Raw genomic sequence first — 21,255 nt, 5'->3', positions numbered from 1 at the left:
CAGAGAAAATATAAATATGGTAAACTACAGAAAGTTCCATAGGGCTGAAAACTTCCTGCAGATAAGAACTGAGGTACCTTATGGTGCAGACCACTAAGGAGTGTTGTAGAACTTAAAGTTTTAAATTGTGTTTGAGAAATATCTTTTAGGAAATATTTTGGTAAAGCTAATCTTGTTCTTAAAACAAGGTGATCTCTAAGAGACTGTCCATACCGTGCTGTGGATATGATGAGGACAAGATTTTTCTCCTGATTCCCTGAGGATTATTTTAAAAGATTGTGTCTACTGCAATCTTATGAGGTGGATAATCCTAAAACACTCCAAAAAATGTTGGGTTTTTTTTTTTTTTGCTGTCATATTAGTGGGTTTCTAGAATGCAGGAAAATGTTTATTGCAATATAAAGTGGCAATGACTTGAGTCACTGTGTCCTGACCTGTACAGGGAGTCACAACTTTCATATAAACTCATCATTTTGTAGGTCAAAATTCTGCCACAATAATAGGTTGCTTAAGAGAGACCTGCATGCATTTAAGAACAGGCAATGCAGTTCTGACTTGCATCCACTGAATTCAGATGCACCCAGTTGGAAGTGACTTAGACTCAGACACTTTCTGATGAGAGCCATAAGGTTTTGATTTCACCAAGGGAATAAATGAGTCTTGTGGTTCGTTACATCAAGGACATTCATCCTGCTAGACAGTTAGGATAAAGCTTCTGACTCTGAAGGCCTTTTAAAAAGGCACCCAAAGTGGTTTTCATGGCAGTCTGTCCTGCAGAGACTCGCTGTACACCTCATAAACTTACAGAAGATGCCATTAACTATCTGTTGTCACGGAGGACTGCACAGACAGCCTACATAATGTTGCTGCATTGCAGAGATGACTGAATTGCTGAAAGAGCAAACAAGAGAATTCCAAATTCAAAATCCATTACAATTTAATTATAAGAAATTTGGCCTCATTAAACAAACTCTCAACTCTGCTGGAAAGGACAGGGGAACTAGTTTGTACATACCAGGCTGATGAAATGACCTAGTATAAATATCCAGATTGAGTTAATATGTGTAACAGGAGGTTCCATCTGCTTTAACTGTCAAAATATGAAACCATTAATTGCCATTTTATTTCTGTTCTAAGGCCATTATATATTGCAACTCAACAGTGCTATTTTGTTTGTATTGAATGCACTTGGCTTTAAACACCATTAAAATTAAAGCAAGTCATAGCAGACAAAGGAAGTAATATGTTCTCAAAACCATTGCAGCATGAATGACTTGTTTTATTTCCTTCCATTCTAGGAATCACATGTGCAGTCCTAGGGCCACATAATATTTTGGCACAAGCCAACTCTTCATGATGCCATGGAAAATTTATCCTGCATCTAGAAAGATCTTGTCCATAGCAACACAGCAGAAAAAAACTTGCATGCAAACAAGTGCACACATGCAGCCTGATTTTGTGCTCCCAGTTTATTAATTTTCGGTATAGTTCATAGTGAAAGATACCCCCAAAACTCTAACATCACCCCTCTGAGACTCCCAGATCTCATCTTTCCACTTTGGCAACAAGAGAGTATAGAAAGGCTAGTGAGATGCTGAATTATTGTAGCATGAATAGCTCCCCCTTTTCTGTTTCACATCCACAGTTTACCTTGTTGCTGTCCATTTAGTCCTTGGTGTCAGTTAATGAGCTAGCATGGAGAGTAGCAGCTCAGCCAGCTCCATCTCTGAACCCAGCCAGCCAGCTGCATAACTGCTTAGTCATGAATGCATAATATAGCCTTTATTTTGTTTTCTTTCTTTACAGCTATGGTGTGACTTTGACAGACCAGTAGCCCTGAAGAACCAGACGTTCAATTCATCTGCATCCTTTACAGACATCTGTTCCTATCCTGAGGTATTTCTGAGGGCATCTTTCAACCCGAGGCATAGATCCACAAAGGTTACATGGCAACTACTACCTGAAATCTGTGACCTGTGTACTGGTAGTTGAGTCAGATGACTCACCAACCCCGTGAAGATGAGCCTTTGCTGATCCATATGCTGATAGAAAGAGCAGAGGCGGGTTACAAAAGAACTTCATCTCATGGTCTCAACCTTTGAACTTCATACATAGCCTTTATACTGGAAACACATCCAGCAATAATACAAGGAACCTAGTGCAATTAACCATTACTTAGTTCATATGAAGTTAATGGAGACTAATCCTTCTTACAGAGCAAAACCTGCTGTGGTTATTTAAAATTTGCATTTGAAAGAAAAAAAAATCCTCACTATGATGAGCAAGCAGGCAAAAAAAAAAATCAATGGTTTGGTCATGTGTATCTAAAAATAGGCTGCTTAGAAAGTCATATGGTAGCATCATGATACTGCCATCAGTGTGTGGTGAATCGCAGGGCTGTAGACGTTGCTACAGAGGAAGCAAATGAGAGAAAAGCTGTACTCAGAAAAATGAATGCTGTCTCTCCTGAAGCTGTTATGATAGGAGTTAATTTAAACTGCATTTGGACTGTGGGTGTTGATGTTGCTATTTTAAATCTGAGCAGCTCAAGGCCATGATTGTCTCTCTATATGCAGTATCGGCTGCATGGATTGCATTTGGCAGATGACTAATCATTGAGAAAAATGAGGCAATTAAGAGATCAAAAAATTAGATATGAGTAAAACTTTCAGGCATCATATGTTAGGAGAGTAACTTAGCTAGACCTGTTTTTTTTTAAACTAAAACCAGCCACATGTTGTTTTATCCTCTCTTTAGCTGGCATGGGAAAATTAAATGTTCATGGGCAAATTGGACAGGACTTTGAGCAAGCTGATCTAGTGGAAGATGTTACTGCTCATGGCAAAAGGGTTGGAACTAGGTGATCTTTAGTGTCCTCCCAGCTTAAGCCATTTTGTGATCCTATGATTAAAGCAGGAATATGATTCTCTCAACCTGATTAATGTGAGTCTTGTGAAAGTTGAGAATTCAAGAAGCTCTATCTATTATTTTCTATCAATTGACTTTTCATCACAAAATGACTACGTGCAGCATCTCACTCTTTCCTCTTTGTAGGATGTGGGATGCACATTCCCTTCCAGTATAATAGAAATGCCGTGAAGGCACAGGGGAGGATTTCCGCTAAGACAGAGGTGCCATGCAATATAGAGAATTTGTAATTTCATGTTCTATTTTAGCAAAGTCCTGATTTTCCAAGTGCCTAGTACTTCCAGAAGGCTTAGCTGAGCACTGAAGTCCAGAGCTTTTTTTTTTTTTCTGATCACTTGATCATTTTTGCAAATATTTATGGAGGTAAAATGTAGTCACTGCTCACCAAAAATAACCACTGCTGTCTTCTGTTCAGTATTTTGTCTTCACTGGTGTACTGGCAATGGTGACTTGTGCAGTCTTTCTTCGTCTCAACTCTGTCCTGAAGCTGGCAGTGCTTCTCATCATGATTGCAATCTATTCTCTGCTGACTGAGACCATTTATGCTTCCCTTTTTCTGCAGTATGACAGCTTTAACCACAATGGACAGTAAGTGTTTTACAGCCCTCTTTAGGAACTGCTTTTTAATAAGGTCATGTCTTGCCATAGTATACATATATTGGATAGCATCATAGTAAAGTACAGAGTGATGGATAAAAGGCAGTGCTTAATCCAGAAAGTTTGATCGTGTAATTATTTCTCAGCCTTTTTTTATCAAAGTGTTCATTTCATGAGGCTATTTAAATGTTGAGCAGCATTTGTCTTCTGCCTCTCCCATACTCTATCCAAGTTGCTAAAAATATTCATTACATTCTTTGCTTCTATCCTTGAAAACTTCAGAGATACTGACTGAAACTCTCACCTCAGTTTAAGAGAACAGGAGTGAACAATTTATTTTTTAGGGGCAGAGTTTTAAGAGGCTACTCCTTCCTGGCTTCCTTCCCAGGAAGAGGACTTGAAGAGAAGGACAGTAGAGCCACAATAATTTACAGGATCAGAGGTGCACTAAGTGTTGCAATAATTGACTCCAAAGCATCAGGGATTTAGCTCATTCAGGAAAATCCTTTTTCAGTCTTTTAAACTTGATCAATTTAGTATTGCAATTGCTTCTGCTTTAAGTGTGTGCAAAACAAAGATCCTCATAGTAACAGGAAAGCATGGATTTGCAGTACAATTAGTTCTCACAACAGCCACATCTTTACAAATAGTGTGTCTCTGCATGTGTCTTTCCTTAACAGTTTCCTATGGTAGCAAGATACTAAAACTTTAGGATGCAATTCCTTTTCCTAATACTAGTTATCATCCTACAGACTAATGATAAGACATATAGCATATTCACAGCAGTCCCCAGCAAATAGGAGAAGTGGCAGTAAATAATACTGTGTCTAAGTAACAGGAAGTAGAAGTCATAATCATTGTCTCTAATTTTTGTCACTAATCAATCACAGCGCAAAATACAGAGAGAAAAAAGAGTAGTTTCTACTCCCTGTGTCAGTGAAATCTTTATTGACTTAGAACTGTAAGAGAGACAAGAATACCCTCTAGCATAGCCAGCATCCCAGGACATAAGGAATTCAGTTGAGATGCTTGAGAGTGGCACAGGGTTCTGAACTTCAGCTTTAACACCAGTAAGCTTGAGGTTCAAGGCTGTGTGCCAAGAAACATATCTGTTTTCTTAGCTTTACAGTCAGTTGAACAAAAGGTTTTACAGATCTCTATGAAACTCATATATTTGTGGCTGCAGCTACATTATCACAATGTGCACAGACAGGTTCATAGATAAGACCTGTGAGGCTGTTGCCTTTAACCAGTCTACAGAGAGTCCTCTGAGAATAATTTTTTTGTGAAGTTCTATCTCAGAAAATTTAAAATGGATTCAAGGTCTAGAATTTGTTTTATTCTTAGGTTTCAAAGTAGAAGAGGGTTCCAAAGTTTCTTCCGACTTCCACTCCTTGTTTACTTGTTTGCTAATTTTTTTTCATGACTTCAAGCTTTAAGTAGTTTTAATTATTTCCTCAACTTTCCTCATCTCCCCTCAACATAATAAATGCCAAGTGTCCATATTCAATTTGCCTCCAAATTTAGTTGTTACTCCCTTTTGGTTTACTGCAAGATTTGCCCTACTAGTTCCCCAGCTTTTTCATTTGTCTTTTCCCCTGAGAAACTCCTTTTTAACCCTCCTTGACATTAGAGATATACTTACTGTCTTCAGTTTGACATCTTCACACATAACTGTAATTTCTCCTTGTACTGGAAACCCACTTTGACTGCTCTAGACCCCCTTCACCACGTTTTGTCACACTTTCTTCACGCTCCACGCACAGCATCTCAGCAACTCCATACAGATTTTATGTAGGCAGAACCTTCTTGACTCTTCTTTGCTTCCCTACTGTTTGCAAGAGTTACCTTTACTTGCTGTGACATAGGCAGACATTCCTTCCCTGTGCTCTGATTTGTGGCTCAGTAAAACCAGTCCTAGTAACTGCCATTTCCCCCTCTTTCATCCACACCTCCTCCCTTAACTCATCGATCATATTCTCTGAACTTTTCTCACAATACAGGGATGTTTCACTTTCAGCATCTGCCTTAGGGTTAATCTTTTACCTCTAGGCCCATCTGCTGTGCATTTACTTTCACAATCTCTAAGTTTCCCTCTTCAGCTCCAGCCTCATTTTTTTTCCATACAGATCCTGTATCCTGTACTCTACAGGGACTGTGGCGTTCATGTCTTTTTTACCAAGCTCCCCAAACAAAAGACTGTCTGACAGACAACTTGCATATGAGACTTGAAAGAGAAGCCTCTGTGTACCTATGTAGGTTGCAATTTAGTTAATTAATATGCTTGTCTCCAAACAGTGAGCACTCCTGTTCTCTTCAGCTCATTACTGAGAAGTTACATATCTGAATATGGGACATATTTTAAAGAGCAACAACATGTTGCAAGGTGTATTATGAAATTCAACTTCTGAACAGCTACAATACTGACAAAATCAATGACTTTTTTGTTTTGTTTTGTTTTGTTTTCAGCACAGACTTCCTGGGTACAAAGGAAGCATCTTTACTACTGATGGGCAATCTTTCCTTTTAGCTGTTTTTATCACGGCCAACAGGTAAGCAAACATTTGCTTTTAACCATTCCCTGTATCACTTGCAATTACAGGATGCAACAATAATTACGTTCAAAATGCCAACTGCATTTTTATTCAGCATATGACCTTTAACAAGGTAATAAAGCATCTTCATAATCTGACTCAATAAAGCCCACATGTGCCACTGCCTAGCATTCTTAGAGAATGTGCAATATTATATTAACATTATGTAAAATAGATACAATTTTCTGGTAGAATTGAAAGACCAAATGCACTTCATTTGTCTTAAGTAGAGGTACAATTCCAGTAGCATCTGGCAACTTCAGTGCATTTGGGTAGACATAAAATAAAAATCAAGAGAATAACAAGCAGTAAATAACAAAACTCAGATTAAATATCTTTGTATGTCCCTAGAGGGAAAACAACAGGTATGAGGAAATGAGGAAAAAATGTAGTTAAGCACCATCACCACCTTCTCTGCAGCACAGGCTACTGGCAAGTATTTTTTTTTCAGATGGACCTAGATCACCTGCCCAGGGAGGTGATGGAATCATCAACCCTGGATGTGGTGCCTGAGGATATGATTTAGGGTGATCCTTGTAGAGTAGGGATAACGTTGGACTTGTGATCCTGAGGGTCTTTTCCAGCCTGAATGTTTCTGTGATTCTGTGATCATAACCAGGATTTAGGGGCCTCCTATCTTCAAGATTGATATCCTCAAAGGGGAAGGGAGAAACTAGGTGTTTCAAGAGCCATGCATAGTGCACAGGGAGAGCAAAGTACGACGAATTAAGATTTAAAACAAGAAATGCTGTGAGTAAAAGGCACCTAAAGATAGATGTTTCTTCACAGTGTTTCTGGTTGGCCATCCTCTAAGCTGCTGAATGTGAAGCATGCTCACTTCAGGTGCTTCTGGTCACATAAATGTGGGACCACTGCATTAAGGAAACAGGACCACCGCCACCTTTGAATATTGTCCTGCATGCTCAACTTGCTTAAAGGTTTTCCATTCAAGGAGCATTAGTGTTGATTAATACCAGCACTTTCTCAGTCCTAATTTAAGTGATGCAATAAGAGAGGAATGTCACTGTGATGAATAAGGATATGTTATAAATTTTATTACTATATTACAATAACTTTAAAAGTTGTGTGGATACTTATAGGCTTCATTCCCTCCTTAGGAGAGCAAATAGAAAGCAACACATAAGTATGCTAATATTTATTCCTTTCTATCTGCCTTTTGTGAAAATGAGGAATGAGTAAGTAGGGGAAGTAACGGATGCAGTACAGTTTGTACCCAGGTTTACGTTTGTTGGAGAACACTCTACGTTGGCATATCTTTATCAAGACTTTTATCAATGGTTTTTTAAGAAAAATATGCAACAAATAAGAGCTAAACAAATTTGTGATGAGCTTTATCATATTCCCAATGGTTCTTAACATACAAAGATACAAATCTAAGGTTATAGAATCATCTAAAGTGAGAATAAGTACTAAGAAAGCACCAAAGGAGTTTAGGTAGAGCAAGGATTAGTCATAATCTAGGCAATACCCTTCAAGATCACAATTCTGAGTGTAAATGTCTGTCTCGCACAAAAGCCTGGTCTGAAGTGTTTAAGAGCATTTTCCATCCCAGGGACCTGTTAGCACAGCACAGTACAGTCTTTCTCAGGCTTATTTAATCTTCCTTGTTCCATAAAACAGGGTGGCTGCACTCAAACTACCCTTGGGAAATGGTCCTCTGAGATGTAGTAACTGCTGGATGTTCTTCCAAATGATTAATGCAGCCACTCTGTCAATTTAACAATACCTAACAGCAGTTCCCAAGAATGTCTCGTTGTATCATTTAATTTCTTATTATAGTGGTAACTTAAAGGTGTCTGCATAGATGTCAACTGAAAAAAAAAAGAATATAAAAGTTATATCCAGAGCACATGAAGAAGAACTCACATCAACACTCTGAATCGATGGGAAGCACTATAAGTCCAATAAAGTTGCCCTGCAGCACTGCTTTGCTTCTCACAAACTGCAGAAGTTTGTTGAAGAATAAATCTTACCTGCACTTCGTGCATTAAATTGCAAGGGTCTCTGGTGCTAAACCTGTAACTTAAAGTAGTTGGGCCGCTGTTACACAACATCAGGCTAAACAGACTAATTCCCTGCTAGAAACTCAATTTCATCTAAAAAACAACCTCTTTTTCTAACACAGGTAATACATATTTTAGAGCACTGTTTCTGCAAACTGAACTTGAGAGAAAGTAAAAAAAAAAAGTGTTGTGGAGGATGCTGAGCTGGACTTAACTCTGTTGTAAAATGTGCTTAACCTTTTTAATGTCTTACGTAGAAGATTTTATATGAACATAACTTATCAGAATACGATACTATAGACAGTGTTCTTATCTAGAAATGCATCTCTAGTGAAAACAAACAGTGCAAACAGCTCTTTAACCCTGAATGAAACCTTCTGCTAGGACTTTAAAAGGGAAGACTCTGAAGATTGCAGAGAGGAAATAAAACTATCCACAGCAAACTCAGTCCCTCTGATCCCTCCAACTCAATTAGACCTGAAAAAATAAGCCTTATAAAAGAGAGGACAATATCCTTTCTGGTTTCCTTTAAATTTTAGATCTCAGTGTAGATCTTGCCCATACCATATAAATGTTCTGATGTAGACAAATGTTCACTGTCTGGTTTACACCTTTGTATCTGGGCTCTTTGGTACAAAGGAAGACTTGCACTTTGACAGAGCAAACACAGCTAATAACCTCTGTGCATCAGGGCTCTAGCTTAGCTCTATTCAGGCTTGTGAGGGAAGAAGGACTAACATCTGTACACAACAATTTATCTGCAACAAGTATGATCCTCTGAACCTTATTCATATTTGGCAGAAAAGGAGAGGACTGAAGAAAAGTTAAGACAAGATTGTTCTAACTGAAAGAGAAAAAATAAGAAAGACATACACATAATCGTGATATTATGCTTCAGATGTCTTTGTTATCCTTTCCGCATTCAGATTTTAATGCAATGAAGAAAGGATATTTGCTTGGTTTATCACTGTTTTCAGTGGTTCAAAGTGTTCTTTGGGGATGTAAATCCTCCTTTCTCATTCTCTAAAGAAGAACATACTCTTCCTCAAACACTGATCCTTACCTATGCTTTTCTTGTATGTGGCAATTGTCTGCAGGTGGGTTGGGTTGTACAGCATTCTGAGAACATAGGTAATGTAAGGTTCTCAGCATTATACATCTTCTCTATTCTTCACTCACCATTGAAATTAGGGGTGTTTTATAGAGCTGCACATCAGGGCAAGAAAATTTGGGCACTTCAAGATCTTTCTTGCAGACACTATTTTTTCTTGGCACCACTGTGCTTAGGAGCATTTAGTTACACAGTGGGAAAATAAACCCCAAACTCAACCCTATAGTTTTGTTAGTTTTAACAAGCAAAGCATCTTAATGTTTTCTACTTTCAAACCTCTGATGTAGTGCGCTTTTTTATCTCTGATCTGACAGTGTCATCTTGGATGTCTGCTGATGATGCAATGTGATGATAAATAACCAGAATCACATTATCTGAAATGCAAAGACTAGTTACTGCTGTTCTGAGATAGGTTTAGAGATGTCAAATTTTCCTGTACAGCAGCATAAAAAGAATCATCAGTGAAAAACTTTACTACACATTTTTGCAAAGCTTTTATTGTAGTAGCATTAAATATCTGAAGCATTCAAGAACTCTGAACCCACCAGCAGCTCCTGTTCAAAAACCTTTAGAAATTCCTTTAGAAGTCCTTGTGAAGTTGCAGTCAATGTTGCCTTCTTAGTCAGCTGGTGCAGATAAAAATCAGTTATGATCTGGTATGGGAATTAATAATCACAAAATGGAAGATCAAAATATTGGGACTAGAAAAGAGTTTAATTGTTTATAAAGGCAACAGCATCCAAAAGGCAAGGAAATCACTATAAAATTGCATACTAATTTTGGAAGTATGTATCAAGCCAGGGTCACTTTTAGCTTTTTAGGAAGGAAAGCTCCCTGGAGTACAATCAACCTATAAGCTCCCTTCCAAAGTGCTTTTCATTTTCTTCTGATCAATTTGCCACTGGTGACTGCTGGTAATGAAAAATGTGAACAAGATGAATCACTAAACAATGCCTAAATCCCCTCTTAGACACTCCCACACGCTGCAGGCTTGTCCTTTGTTTCACCTTGGTGCATAAATTGTATCCCAACCACTTCCTTAATCCCAGCTCCACTTGGCAGATCAATGGTTTCTTGCAATTGTAAAATTCATCTCTCTGCTGGGTGTTTGATTATTTTCTTTGATTAGATCACCTCCCAGGTATATTTCCCTTTTTAGAGTACTGCACACAGAGATATTTCTATCATTTTCAATCAGGGTGTAGCTCAATAACTCACTCCTTGTGCAAGCTACAGTATCATATATCTTAAAATTTGCTTCAAACTGCCTTCAGTGTAATACACCCAAATGTTCTGCAGTGTTGGTCTTGACCATGTGCTGACTGACACACGTGGCTCTCAAGCAAGCAATGTGATGTCTCAGCACACTCCCTGCTTCAGCTATCAGATAGCTTCCATTTCTCTCTATATATGACTGTTCACACCACATGCAGCCCTGCAAAAAACATTTCTCTTTGGTCTGTAGTTGAGGGTATTAGGCACTGCTGCTCTGCAGGTTTGATTGCAGGAGCAAAGTATTTGAGGGGGAATCAACACGTCTTTCTGTGCCTTTTAAAATACTTAAGTTGCAAATAACTGCACGTACCAAAAGTAGCAGTACTTCATTTTTGTGCCATAGATTTGCAAGTCCTCTTTGAGCATGTGTTGGGCTTTTATATATAGTTGTGCTGAACTCTGCTTGTCCTTGAGAAGTAAACTACCTGACTGGGCAAAGTGTTTTGCATGCTCTTTTTTTCATGTAACCTGTTTCATGTGAAAACACATATGAAAAGGAGAGCGTACTTATTTCATACCAATGCAAATGCCTTCCAATACCTTAATCTCCTATTTGACTTCACCATCTAAATCATAAAGAAGTGTTTAAAAGGAAAATAATTCTGTGACATTATCTAGCTGATGACCATAGCAGCAGTATGACAAATGTTATTTCGCTCAAGATTCTCCTAAGACATTCATCATACACAAAGCAAAGTAATAATCTTTTCCTAGCAATGAAATCAAATTCTTTCAGAGCTGAAGATGAAATCAAATTCTTTCAGAGCTGAAGCTCTTCAGCATCACTGAAGTCTGCTACATGGCAGGAGCAGCCTGCCAAGATGACAATGCAATATCTCCTCTTATCTTGTCGGCCTTTATTTTTGTCTTCTTTTTTCTTTTTCCTCTTGAAACTACAGCTTGAATACACAGCAAGGCTGGATTTTCTGTGGCGTGTTCAAGCAAAAGAAGAAATCAATGAAATGAAGGAGCTGAGAGAGCACAACGAGAACATGCTGCGGAATATTTTACCCAGTCACGTGGCGCGCCATTTTCTGGAGAAGGATCGGGATAATGAGGTAGGTATTGGCTTCGTGCATGCTGTTTTTCTCTACTCAACAGAAGAAAAGCAGGTCACGTAGGAAATTGTTAGAACCTAGTTGTTGTGGTAGTCTGAGAGATCCTAGGTTTCCCTTAACAAAGCCGCAGGGACAGAGGCCCACCCCACTGCTCGTCTCAGGATATTGCCATATTGTTATCCTATTCCATCTTCCGATGTCACAGTTTAAAAGATAGTGCCTGACTGATCTCTCTCCCTTCTCTTCTCTGCCTGTATTCCCTTTGCTTCTCTCTGGGAACACTCTCTCATGGGTCGTGGGGGAGATGGCTGGCAGGGAGTTGAGCTGCATCGTGTGCCCCACTGAGGCCCTGTGGGCTCCAGCCGAGGAGGGCAGTTTCAGGCTACCCTCAGGCCAATGAGGGTGGAAGGGATGGAGGATTCTAGAAGGCCAGTTTGGGCCTAGTGGGTATTGTACTTGCTCTACCCCATTGCCTTTCATATGTATGCTCTTGTAAATAGAATTGCTCTTCAAACTTCCAATCAGTGTGCAATATCCTCATTATTACTTCTGGAAAGGGGGAAGAGTCATTTCTCTCCTCCAGTCCTGGGTATGTTCATGGCCCCAGACTGGGACAGTTATTGATGGGATTCATTAAACAAACACTGCCAATATTTGGTATCTGATCCACATGACCAAAAGTTCGTGTTTTAAAGTACAAGATTCTGCACTTCTAAGACCACATTTGGAGAGATATTTCCAGGTGCAGGCTCACCAGCAGGAGACACATTGAACCTAGTAGAGCAAGTCTAGTTAATGGAGGAAGGGATTGGGGCACATGGCAGATGAGGAGAGGCTGAGAGAGCTATGCTCATTGAAATTCAAGAGGAAATGGCTGAAGGAGGATCTCATCATTGTCTTCACCTGCCCAATAGATGTTTATAGCAACAGAACGAGGGGACACAGTCTCAAGCTGTGCCGGGGAAAGTATAGGCTGGATGTTAGGAGGAAGTTCTTGCCAGAGAGAGTGATTGCCATTGGAATGGGCTGCCCAGGGAGGTGGTGGAGTCACCGTCCCTGGAGGTGTTGAAGAAAAGCCTGGATGAGGCACTTAGTGCCATGGTCTAGTTGATTGGACAGGGCTGGGTGCTAGGTTGGCCTGGATGATCTTGGATGTCTCTTCCAACCTGGTTGATTCTATGATTCTATGATTCAATGTGCACATGGAAGGACAAGAGGCAATTGCACATTTTTAAGGATGAAAATTCTGTTAGATACAAAGGTGAAACATAAAATTAAACAAAATAAAGGGCTTGTTGTGTCGGAGCACAGAGATGCTGTGAAACCTCCAGTCTTGGAGATATTCAACGCTCAACTGAACAAGGAACCCTGCTTCAAGGGAAAGTGCTTTAAATGATCCTCAGAGGTCCCTTCAAACCTATAAGTCTATGAAAATCTAGTATTCCTAAATTTAACAGGCATGTAACAGAATTCCAGTGCAACCTTAAGACAGCCCAAGATTGCAGTGTTACAGCCCTGGTAATTATTGTGAAAAGAATCCGCAACAGGTTGCAGTAGACCTCAGGCTCTCACATCTTCAGACCCAAGAAGACATTTTCCCTCTTTCTAATTGTCACTGAATTTCCCCTTTGGGGCAGCTGACAACAATGTCATTTGAGTAACATCATTTGTGGCTGTTTTAAAGAGTGTTTACAACACACAGAAAAATATGATAATGGATATTCCTAGGACAGAGTTTGAAGAGAGATTGCTGAAGCAATAAAGGAAAATCCAGAATGTGTTTCTGAAGGCAGCAGAAGTCACTTCTAATCTGGAAAAAAAGGCAAATGCACATGGCAGAATTAACTGTGAATAAAAGCTCTTGTATGATGAAAGTGGAATTTTCCTGTGTTGGAATTGTCTCTCTTACAATGAAGAGGTGACAAATGTTGCAACATTCACGTTGCCAGAGCTGGCATATCTATTCATTGCACAGCAACAAGGAACCAAGGTTACTCTTTTCTGATTGTACATTTTGGAAATAGATATAGCCAGGTGGATTAGGCTGCACAATGAAGAATCATTTTGTTCTGAAGATGCAATTTCAAACATCACCAAGGGAAGGATTCTATGTGGATTCTATGTGGACAACACGGTGAGAAGCTACAAGAAAAAGACTTTAGAAATCAGCCTCTTGAGGAATTTTGCACTCTGTGGGTATTAAACTGACATAAAAATATGTCTTTGCATATGGAAAAAAAAAATGTATGAAAGCAACTGTGTTGAAATACTTCATTACAAATGGAGTAGACCCTGACACCAACTGTGAGTGTATCCTGGCATATCTGCTTTATGCATTTTTCAGGAATGCATGTCCTCTCTTATGGATTCATTCACATACACTCGCATGCATAATGCTCTTCAGAAGCAAACAGATGCCCTGTGGATCACAGCTGATGCTTCAATAATTTGCTACTGAATTCAATTCCACCACCCCTGCTTTTTGTTAGGCAGTTCCCAGAGTGACTATACTTCGGGATGATTTATGCATGAGCTGTCTGTCTGTAACATCCACCAGACTTCAGTACAATCAATCCTGCAGTTCATGTCTGGCCATTAAGTTAATTCTTCTGCTCTCACAAAATGAATTCCCAGATGTGTACTGTAAATATTTTCTCACGGATGTGTTATTTCTATCATGATGCTTCTTGCCAAAAACAGAAAAATGAAGCAGCTGAAGGTTTAGACCATAGTTTTCTGTCTTCCTGGTCCAGGGAAAGAGTGTGCCTGAACATGTATATGCATCTTCTAACATGCATTGTCCAGTCTTCTATAAGCATCCATGCGTGTGTAATGTGCATATTGCTTCTCTCTGTACCTGTGACAGGGGATAAGATTTTCTGTGCCTAAGACAGGGAATAAGAGCATCCTTGTCTTACGGCTTCCAGGATCTGACAGATGTTCTTCAGGGAATGAAAGTTTAAGGGTGGGAATCAATGACAATTTTTTGGTTGACATTTGCTTTAAAATGTCTTTGTAAACTACTAGGATTTCCCCACTTCTTTAGGATGGTGGTGGATGCTGCCACATCCAGTTGGCAGCCAGTCACTAGTGGTGTTCCCCAGGGATCAGTGCTGGGCCCAGTCCTGTTCAATATCTTTATTGATGATCTGGATGAGGGGATTGAGTCCAGCATCAGTAAGTTTGCAGATGACACCAAGCTGGGAGTAGGTGTTGATCTGTTGGAAGGTAGGAGAGCCCTGCAGAGGAACCTGGACAGGCTGGATGGGTGGGCAGAGGCCAATGGGATGAGATTGAACAAGGCCAAGTGCAGGGTTCTGCACTTTGGCCACAACAACCCCAAGCAGTGCTATAGGCTGGGGACTGAGTGGCTGGAGAGCAGCCAGGAGAAAAGGGACCTGGGGGTACTGATAGATAGTTAGCTGAAGATGAGCCAGCAGTGTGCCCAGGTGGCTAAGAGAGCCAATGGCATCCTGGCCTGCATCAGGAACAGTGTGGCCAGTAGGACAAGGGAGGTTATTCTTCCCCTGTACTCAGCACTGGTCAGACCACACCTTGAGTACTGTGTCCAGTTCTGGGCCCCTCAATTCAAGAAAGATGTTGAGGTGCTGGAACATGTCCAGAGAAGGGCAACAAAGCTGGTGAAGGGCCTGGAACACAAACCCTATGAGGAGAGGCTGAGGGAGCTGGGCTTGTGCAGCCTGGAGAAGAAGAGGCTCAGGGGTGATCTTATTACTGTCTACAACTACCTGAAGGGGCATTGTAGCCAGGTGGGGGTTGGTCTCTTCTCCCAGGCAACCAGCAATAGAACAAGGGGACACAGTCTCAAGTTGTGCCAGGGTAGGTCTAGGCTGGATGTTAGGAGGAAGTTCTTCACAGAGAGAGTGATTGGCATTGGAATGGGCTGCCCAGGGAGGTGGTGGAGGCACCGTCCCTGGAGGTGTTCAAGAAAAGCCTGGATGAGGCACTCAGTGCCCTGGTCTAGTTGACTGGATAGGGCTGGGTGCTAGGTTGGACTGGGTGATCTTGGAGGTCTCTTCCAACCTGGTTGATTCTATGATTCTATGTGTTGTTAGAGTCTAGATATGTAGCAACATTACCACTATAGTAAAGTGCAGGGAAGGGATTCAGGTTGCTCTTCTAGGCAGAAAGAAGAGGAACCTGAAGTATTCACATGAGATACATGGAGTTCAGTACTAAGCCCTTTTATCATGAGACCAAACCATTAAGATTTCCTAAAGCACACGCAGAAACATTGCGAAGCAACTAATCTAGGTCAGAACGTCATAAAACAAGCCTGCCTCAGAACAGAAGTGAAAATACTTGTCATTGGGTAAAACTGCAGGAGAGGAAGCTAGGAAAGAATTGCACAAAAGGGAACGCATATAGTTGTGCTATACTTGCTACTAGAAAAGCACACCAGGGCTATGGGGAAGGCGTCTCTGTCCTTGGCAATTTTAAAGTTGAAATCATTTTTTTTTTCATAAAAATTTGTATGAGTTCAGAGAACTGAACATGTTTTTACATATATAATGACAAAGAGCCATCCAGAAATAAACCTGTTATTCAGTACCAGAGTGGTACTTATGAATAACGTAAGTGGAAGCTTATCCTAGGGCTACTTCATCCTAATGGTCCCCTCTGTCTGCTCCCTTGTAAGCTGCTTTCTCTTTCTAGTAACTCCATTATCACCTTCACTCCTGTTTCTCCCTCTTTTCAAACCCTAATATCAGGAGACTCTTTCAAATCTAGGGAACCAGACAGCTCCACAGTCACCTCAGCAAAACCACAGATACCACAGAATAAGGGCTATCTGCAAAACTGTGAATAAGCAAACTTAGAATGAGATGCAGTGAAGTATCAATTATGCACCAGAAAATGTGAAAACTGGAAGGACTCTAATGCAGATGTCTTATTAGACTTTTGAAATAGTCCCTTCTGATCCCTGTTAATCAACAAATTCAGAAATATTCTGTCAACTACTAACATTTATGAGTCAGACTTAATAATAAATAATGATAAATAACTTCCTTTTACTTGCCTAACAGTCTCAATTCTTTGGTATTCACATTTGCAAATGAATCATTCATTTCTTCAAGTGGTTCCACATATAAATCAAAATGACAATTTCCATTTCACTTTCACTGCTGTAGCCCCCTAACCTCAGAAGGAGAAAGTGCAGACTGTCAAAGAAAGGGCTAAGCCTGCATATAATCAATGATAACAACATGAGTGCTGTCAGCCTCCTGCTGTTGACCTTGGCCAACACTTATTACACTAATGTTAACCTCAGGTATTAATGTATTATGCATGAAGAAAATAAGAAAACCTGTTTTAATTGCAGCTAGTTATGGTCTCTTCTCTGTATTACCACTCATTTTTCTTTGCTGTTCATTTAGGAATTATACTCTCAGTCCTATGATGCTGTTGGTGTGATGTTTGCTTCTATTCCTGGATTTGCTGACTTCTATTCCCAGACAGAGATGAATAACCAAGGAGTAGAATGTCTGCGCTTGCTGAATGAAATCATTGCAGACTTTGATGAGGTAAGACTAGCTACTAGAGAAAATCTGATAGTGCTTAAATGATGAGTTACCACATATCAAATATGTCATCCTAAGTTTCCAGATTTAGTAACTGTTCTGCTTTCAATAATTGTCTGGGTTTTTTCACTTCAATTACAGTTGCCTGCTTTGCTTTTCTGTACTTATTCTTACCAAATTTCAGTGTGAATTACCTAATGAGAGATTCAAATCAATACTCAGTATAAACTATGAAGATATTTGCAACAGTTCTGGAAAGTAGTGTCTAAAACCAAATAGATAAAGAAGTTGTTTGGAAGACATTGATTGAATGGGTTCAATGAGTCTTACAATAAAACAGTCCCAAGTTAAACGTGAAGCACAAAGTTCAGAAGCAAATATCGGGTAGACAGTGAAAGGTGGTGAAGTATTAATGCAGGGAACTTGTCAGATATGGTATTCAGAGGTAAATGATGTAAAACCACTTGCTTTCTTGCTTTACTGAGGAATTCAGAGATAAAGGGGAATTGGGGGGGGGGGGGGAGGGGAAGGCGAAAACAACCAACAAAAAAAAAGCCCGCAGCAAAACAAACAAACCATAATCAACCATGTCCCAAGCACAAATACAGGCTGGGTGGTGAATGGCTGGAGAGCAGCCTTGAAGAAAAGGACATGGGGGTCTGGATTGATGAAAAGCTCAACATGAGGCAGAAATGTGCACATGCAGCCAAGACAGCAATTGTGTCCTGGGCTACATCAAGAGAAGCATGGCCAGCAGGGCAAGGGAGGGGATTTTTCCCCTCTACTCTGCTCTCTTCAGACCACACCCAGAGTACTGTGTGCAGTTCTGGAGCCCCCAACACAAGAAGAACATCAAACTATTGGAGCAGGTCCAGAGGGGGCCACAAAGAAGCTCAGAGGGCTGGAGGAGTAATGGGTTGAAACTGGAAGAGGGGAGATTAAATCTAGATGTTAGGAAAGGGTACTTTACAGTGAGGGTGGTGAGACACTGGTGCAGGTTGCCCAGGGAGGTTGTGGATGCTCCCTCCCTGGAGACATTCAAGGCCAGGGTGGATGAGACCTTGAGCAACCTGTTGTAGTAGGAGGTGTCCTTGCCTATGGTGGGGGGTTGGAACTGGGTGATCTTTGAGGTCCCTTCCAACCTAAAGCATTCTCTGATTCTATGTCACACGAACAAGTAAAAACAAAACCCCAAAATTGAAAAGGATAGAGAGAAGATAAAAGAATTTATGTGAGTGAGTATCCTGTCCAGTTAAAAATTCAGAAAGGGAGCTGAGAAGATGTTAAGATAAACAGGAGAAGAAAAGTCAAATCTCCAATATGCCTTCTTCCAGGTAGAAGCAAGGAAAGTGAAGTGGAGGTCAGGAGCAATTTGCATAGCTGGTATTGGATACTCTGCCAGCTAGTTAGTAAGGAAGCTTAGACATGTGGTACCATGTCCTGCAATTAGCCCAAGAGGAATTAAGGGGACAAAGGCTAGAGAGCTTTGAAAAAATTTACAACTAGAAAGGGTGCAAAAGCAAGGGAAAAATTCCCAAGCATGGGGAAATTCAACCTATAAACTGCAAGCAGTTTACAGGAGTGTGTCACTAATCTGAACTCCCTAAATGGTAGAAATGGAATTTAAGTCATCTCTGTTTAGGAGTGAGATTGGCTTTGTGTGCCAGACTGGAATGGTCCAGATAGAAAAGGGGAGGAGAAAGGGGGAGATGCTGCTAGTACCATTGGTCTGTGGTTCTAGTTTTGGAGAACTTTCTTAAAGAGAAATTACAAAATTCTGCAGAACAAGCTAAGGTTAGCACTAAACTGGACAGCAGGGGAGAGGGCACATGGATAGCAAGAAATCATTGATGAACAGTAAAAAATCCTAACTAATAAACCCTTGTTCTGTTTAATTGCTTATCCTTATCCTCCTTATCCTAAGGAGATGTTCAATCCATTTCTTTGTTGTAAAAAAATGGACCAGGGTTAAGCTTACCAGACTCCGTGAGTCAATGAAATGTAGAGTTTTTCCATGTAATTGGTCAGATACTAAAATCAGCAGTGGGAAACAGAAGCATTCACAAAGCATCCTTGTGCATTTCAGTAGCAATCAAAACTACTCTGCTATGAAAAGAACAGTCACCTGCTAAGTTCCTACAGTGCTTTCTCCATAGGTATAAATACCCTCTTCTTGTCTCTGAGACCTTGAACAGCTGTCAGTATGTTTCTTCATTAATAGTTTTGCTTTTCTTCCCAGATCTGATCAATATGACTGTGGCTCAAACTTAATGCAAAGCCTATTGCTATGAATTAATTTCAGCTTTTTCATTGTGCATGTTCATATAAACTTCACAACAAAATTCCATTGCTGCTGTGTGGCAACTACTGAAGACAGGGTTTTCATCAAAAGCCCTAACACAATATTGTGTTCAGGCCCCTAACACCCGCTCTTTAATTAATAAAGGACCTAATTAGGGACTGTATTAAGTCTCAGACGTGTTTAGTTGAGTAATAGATATGTTCTTCATACAAGTTGTAAATGAAATTATGTTATTCCCCACTGACTGCTAACCTACTTCCAGCTTTGTCATGCCATTAGTTTACTCTGTCTAAGCAATCTGAAAGGTGATATGCCAGACAGGACAACTGCAGTGAGTAATCCTACCCATGGAAAATGAACCAGAAGTCCTTGCAGGTACAGTGTTTCAGGGCCAGTAATGTTTCCAGGTAACTATTGACTGACACTGCATGATGTCACTTGTTTTTCAAGATGGTTTTTGCCAAGAGTGCCCTACTGTCTCAATAAAGCCTTGGAAGCAAAATGCAGATGTGCATCTTGAGAGCAGAGCAGGTATATTAGATATGGGAAAACTGTGCTTCTTAGCATCACTTGAACATCTCTGTAGAGCTATCCAGAAGTAGAAGTTTTACCACAGGAGTGTAAGACATGATGCCATTTGAGGTATCTGCACACGCTGCCCCATTAGAAAACTCACACTGTTCTGGAGCAAGCCATTGGAGGTTTTTCAGGGAAGCATCCTCTAGATGACACTATACATCTATGTTCAGATATCTGATTTGAGTTCCTAATCTCAAATCAGATGCTACAGTCTAAGTTCCCCCCTTTCCATGCATAGATAACAGTAGTAGGCATGCTCTGCCCATAGGGCCCAGAAGATGTTTCTAAATGAAAGCAATGGTAAAAACTGAGCCACTGTGGAAAATGTGAATGGTGCACAGGAAGGATATCTGAGTTACTGTTTTCTTCTTTTCAGAGAAGCTTCCTTGTTACTACAAAATAGAAGGTTTACAATCCAGATTGGTTATTTCGTTCTGCAGGTAGCAGACCTATATTAGAGAGACAAAGCCAGGCAAATACAAAAGAGTGAATGGTGGAAACAGAACCTGCCAACAGCAACTGCATGGGCTAGGAGCCCACAGAGGAGACAGGCTATGACTGGGTCTTTCTTACAGAGCCAGGGTAACCCAGTTAAAAAGCTAGCCTTGGGGAGTAGATGATTGTCTCTTCTCAAAGCACAGCTTTACTCAGTTTGTTTGGTTTTTGATTCTTGATGGCTCACAAATATGTTCTCCAGAATTTCCAAGCTTCCTGTTGACTGAGGCATAATGGGAAGAGTTGAAGATTGTTTTTTTCAGTTGACATGCAGCATCATTATAGAATACATTTAAATATTATTTCCTATTTAGTACCCAAGCAGGAGGTGCCGACAGGAACAGCTCATACATCAAAAAACAAATGTTGCAAATCTACTTTTATAATTACCTATTTCTTTAATGTGACTATAGTCTTAGAAGGGTTGCACCAAAAGAATAATACTGCAACATTTCTCCTGAAGATTATGAGTCTTGGGGGATTTATAAAAAAATAATGTAATATTCTTTCTAGCCTTTTTAATCTATCATTTATTTATCTTAGTGATGTTATAGTTGGGGTTTGTGCTTTAATAAGAGCCCTTTAGTTCATGGGCTCTTTTTTTTCCCTATTTTCTTTATCCTGAAGTGATTTAAACAGTGTCCACAACAACAGATTTTAGTCATAGAATTGTCAGGGCTGGAAGAGACCTCAAGGGTCATCTAGCTCCAACCCCCCCTGCCATGGGCAGGGACACTTCATACTAGATC

The 21,255-nt window shown here is 40.2% G+C and overlaps 1 protein-coding gene across 1 annotated transcript in view; it reads left to right on the top strand.

The window, feature by feature from the left end:
* Positions 1-21,255, top strand: part of ADCY8 (adenylate cyclase 8) — a 128,678-nt gene that overhangs the window by 99,973 nt on the left and 7,450 nt on the right. Inside the window, 6 exon segments of the mRNA XM_064154291.1 lie at positions 1,807-1,896; positions 3,344-3,516; positions 5,995-6,037; positions 6,039-6,077; positions 11,429-11,587; positions 16,987-17,133. Coding sequence (XP_064010361.1) covers positions 1,807-1,896; positions 3,344-3,516; positions 5,995-6,037; positions 6,039-6,077; positions 11,429-11,587; positions 16,987-17,133 — 651 coding nt within the window.

This window comes from Pogoniulus pusillus, chromosome 14 (genome assembly GCF_015220805.1).
Source record: "Pogoniulus pusillus isolate bPogPus1 chromosome 14, bPogPus1.pri, whole genome shotgun sequence".
NCBI lineage: Eukaryota > Metazoa > Chordata > Aves > Piciformes > Lybiidae > Pogoniulus > Pogoniulus pusillus.
This window is presented reverse-complemented; position numbering and strand designations above follow the sequence as displayed.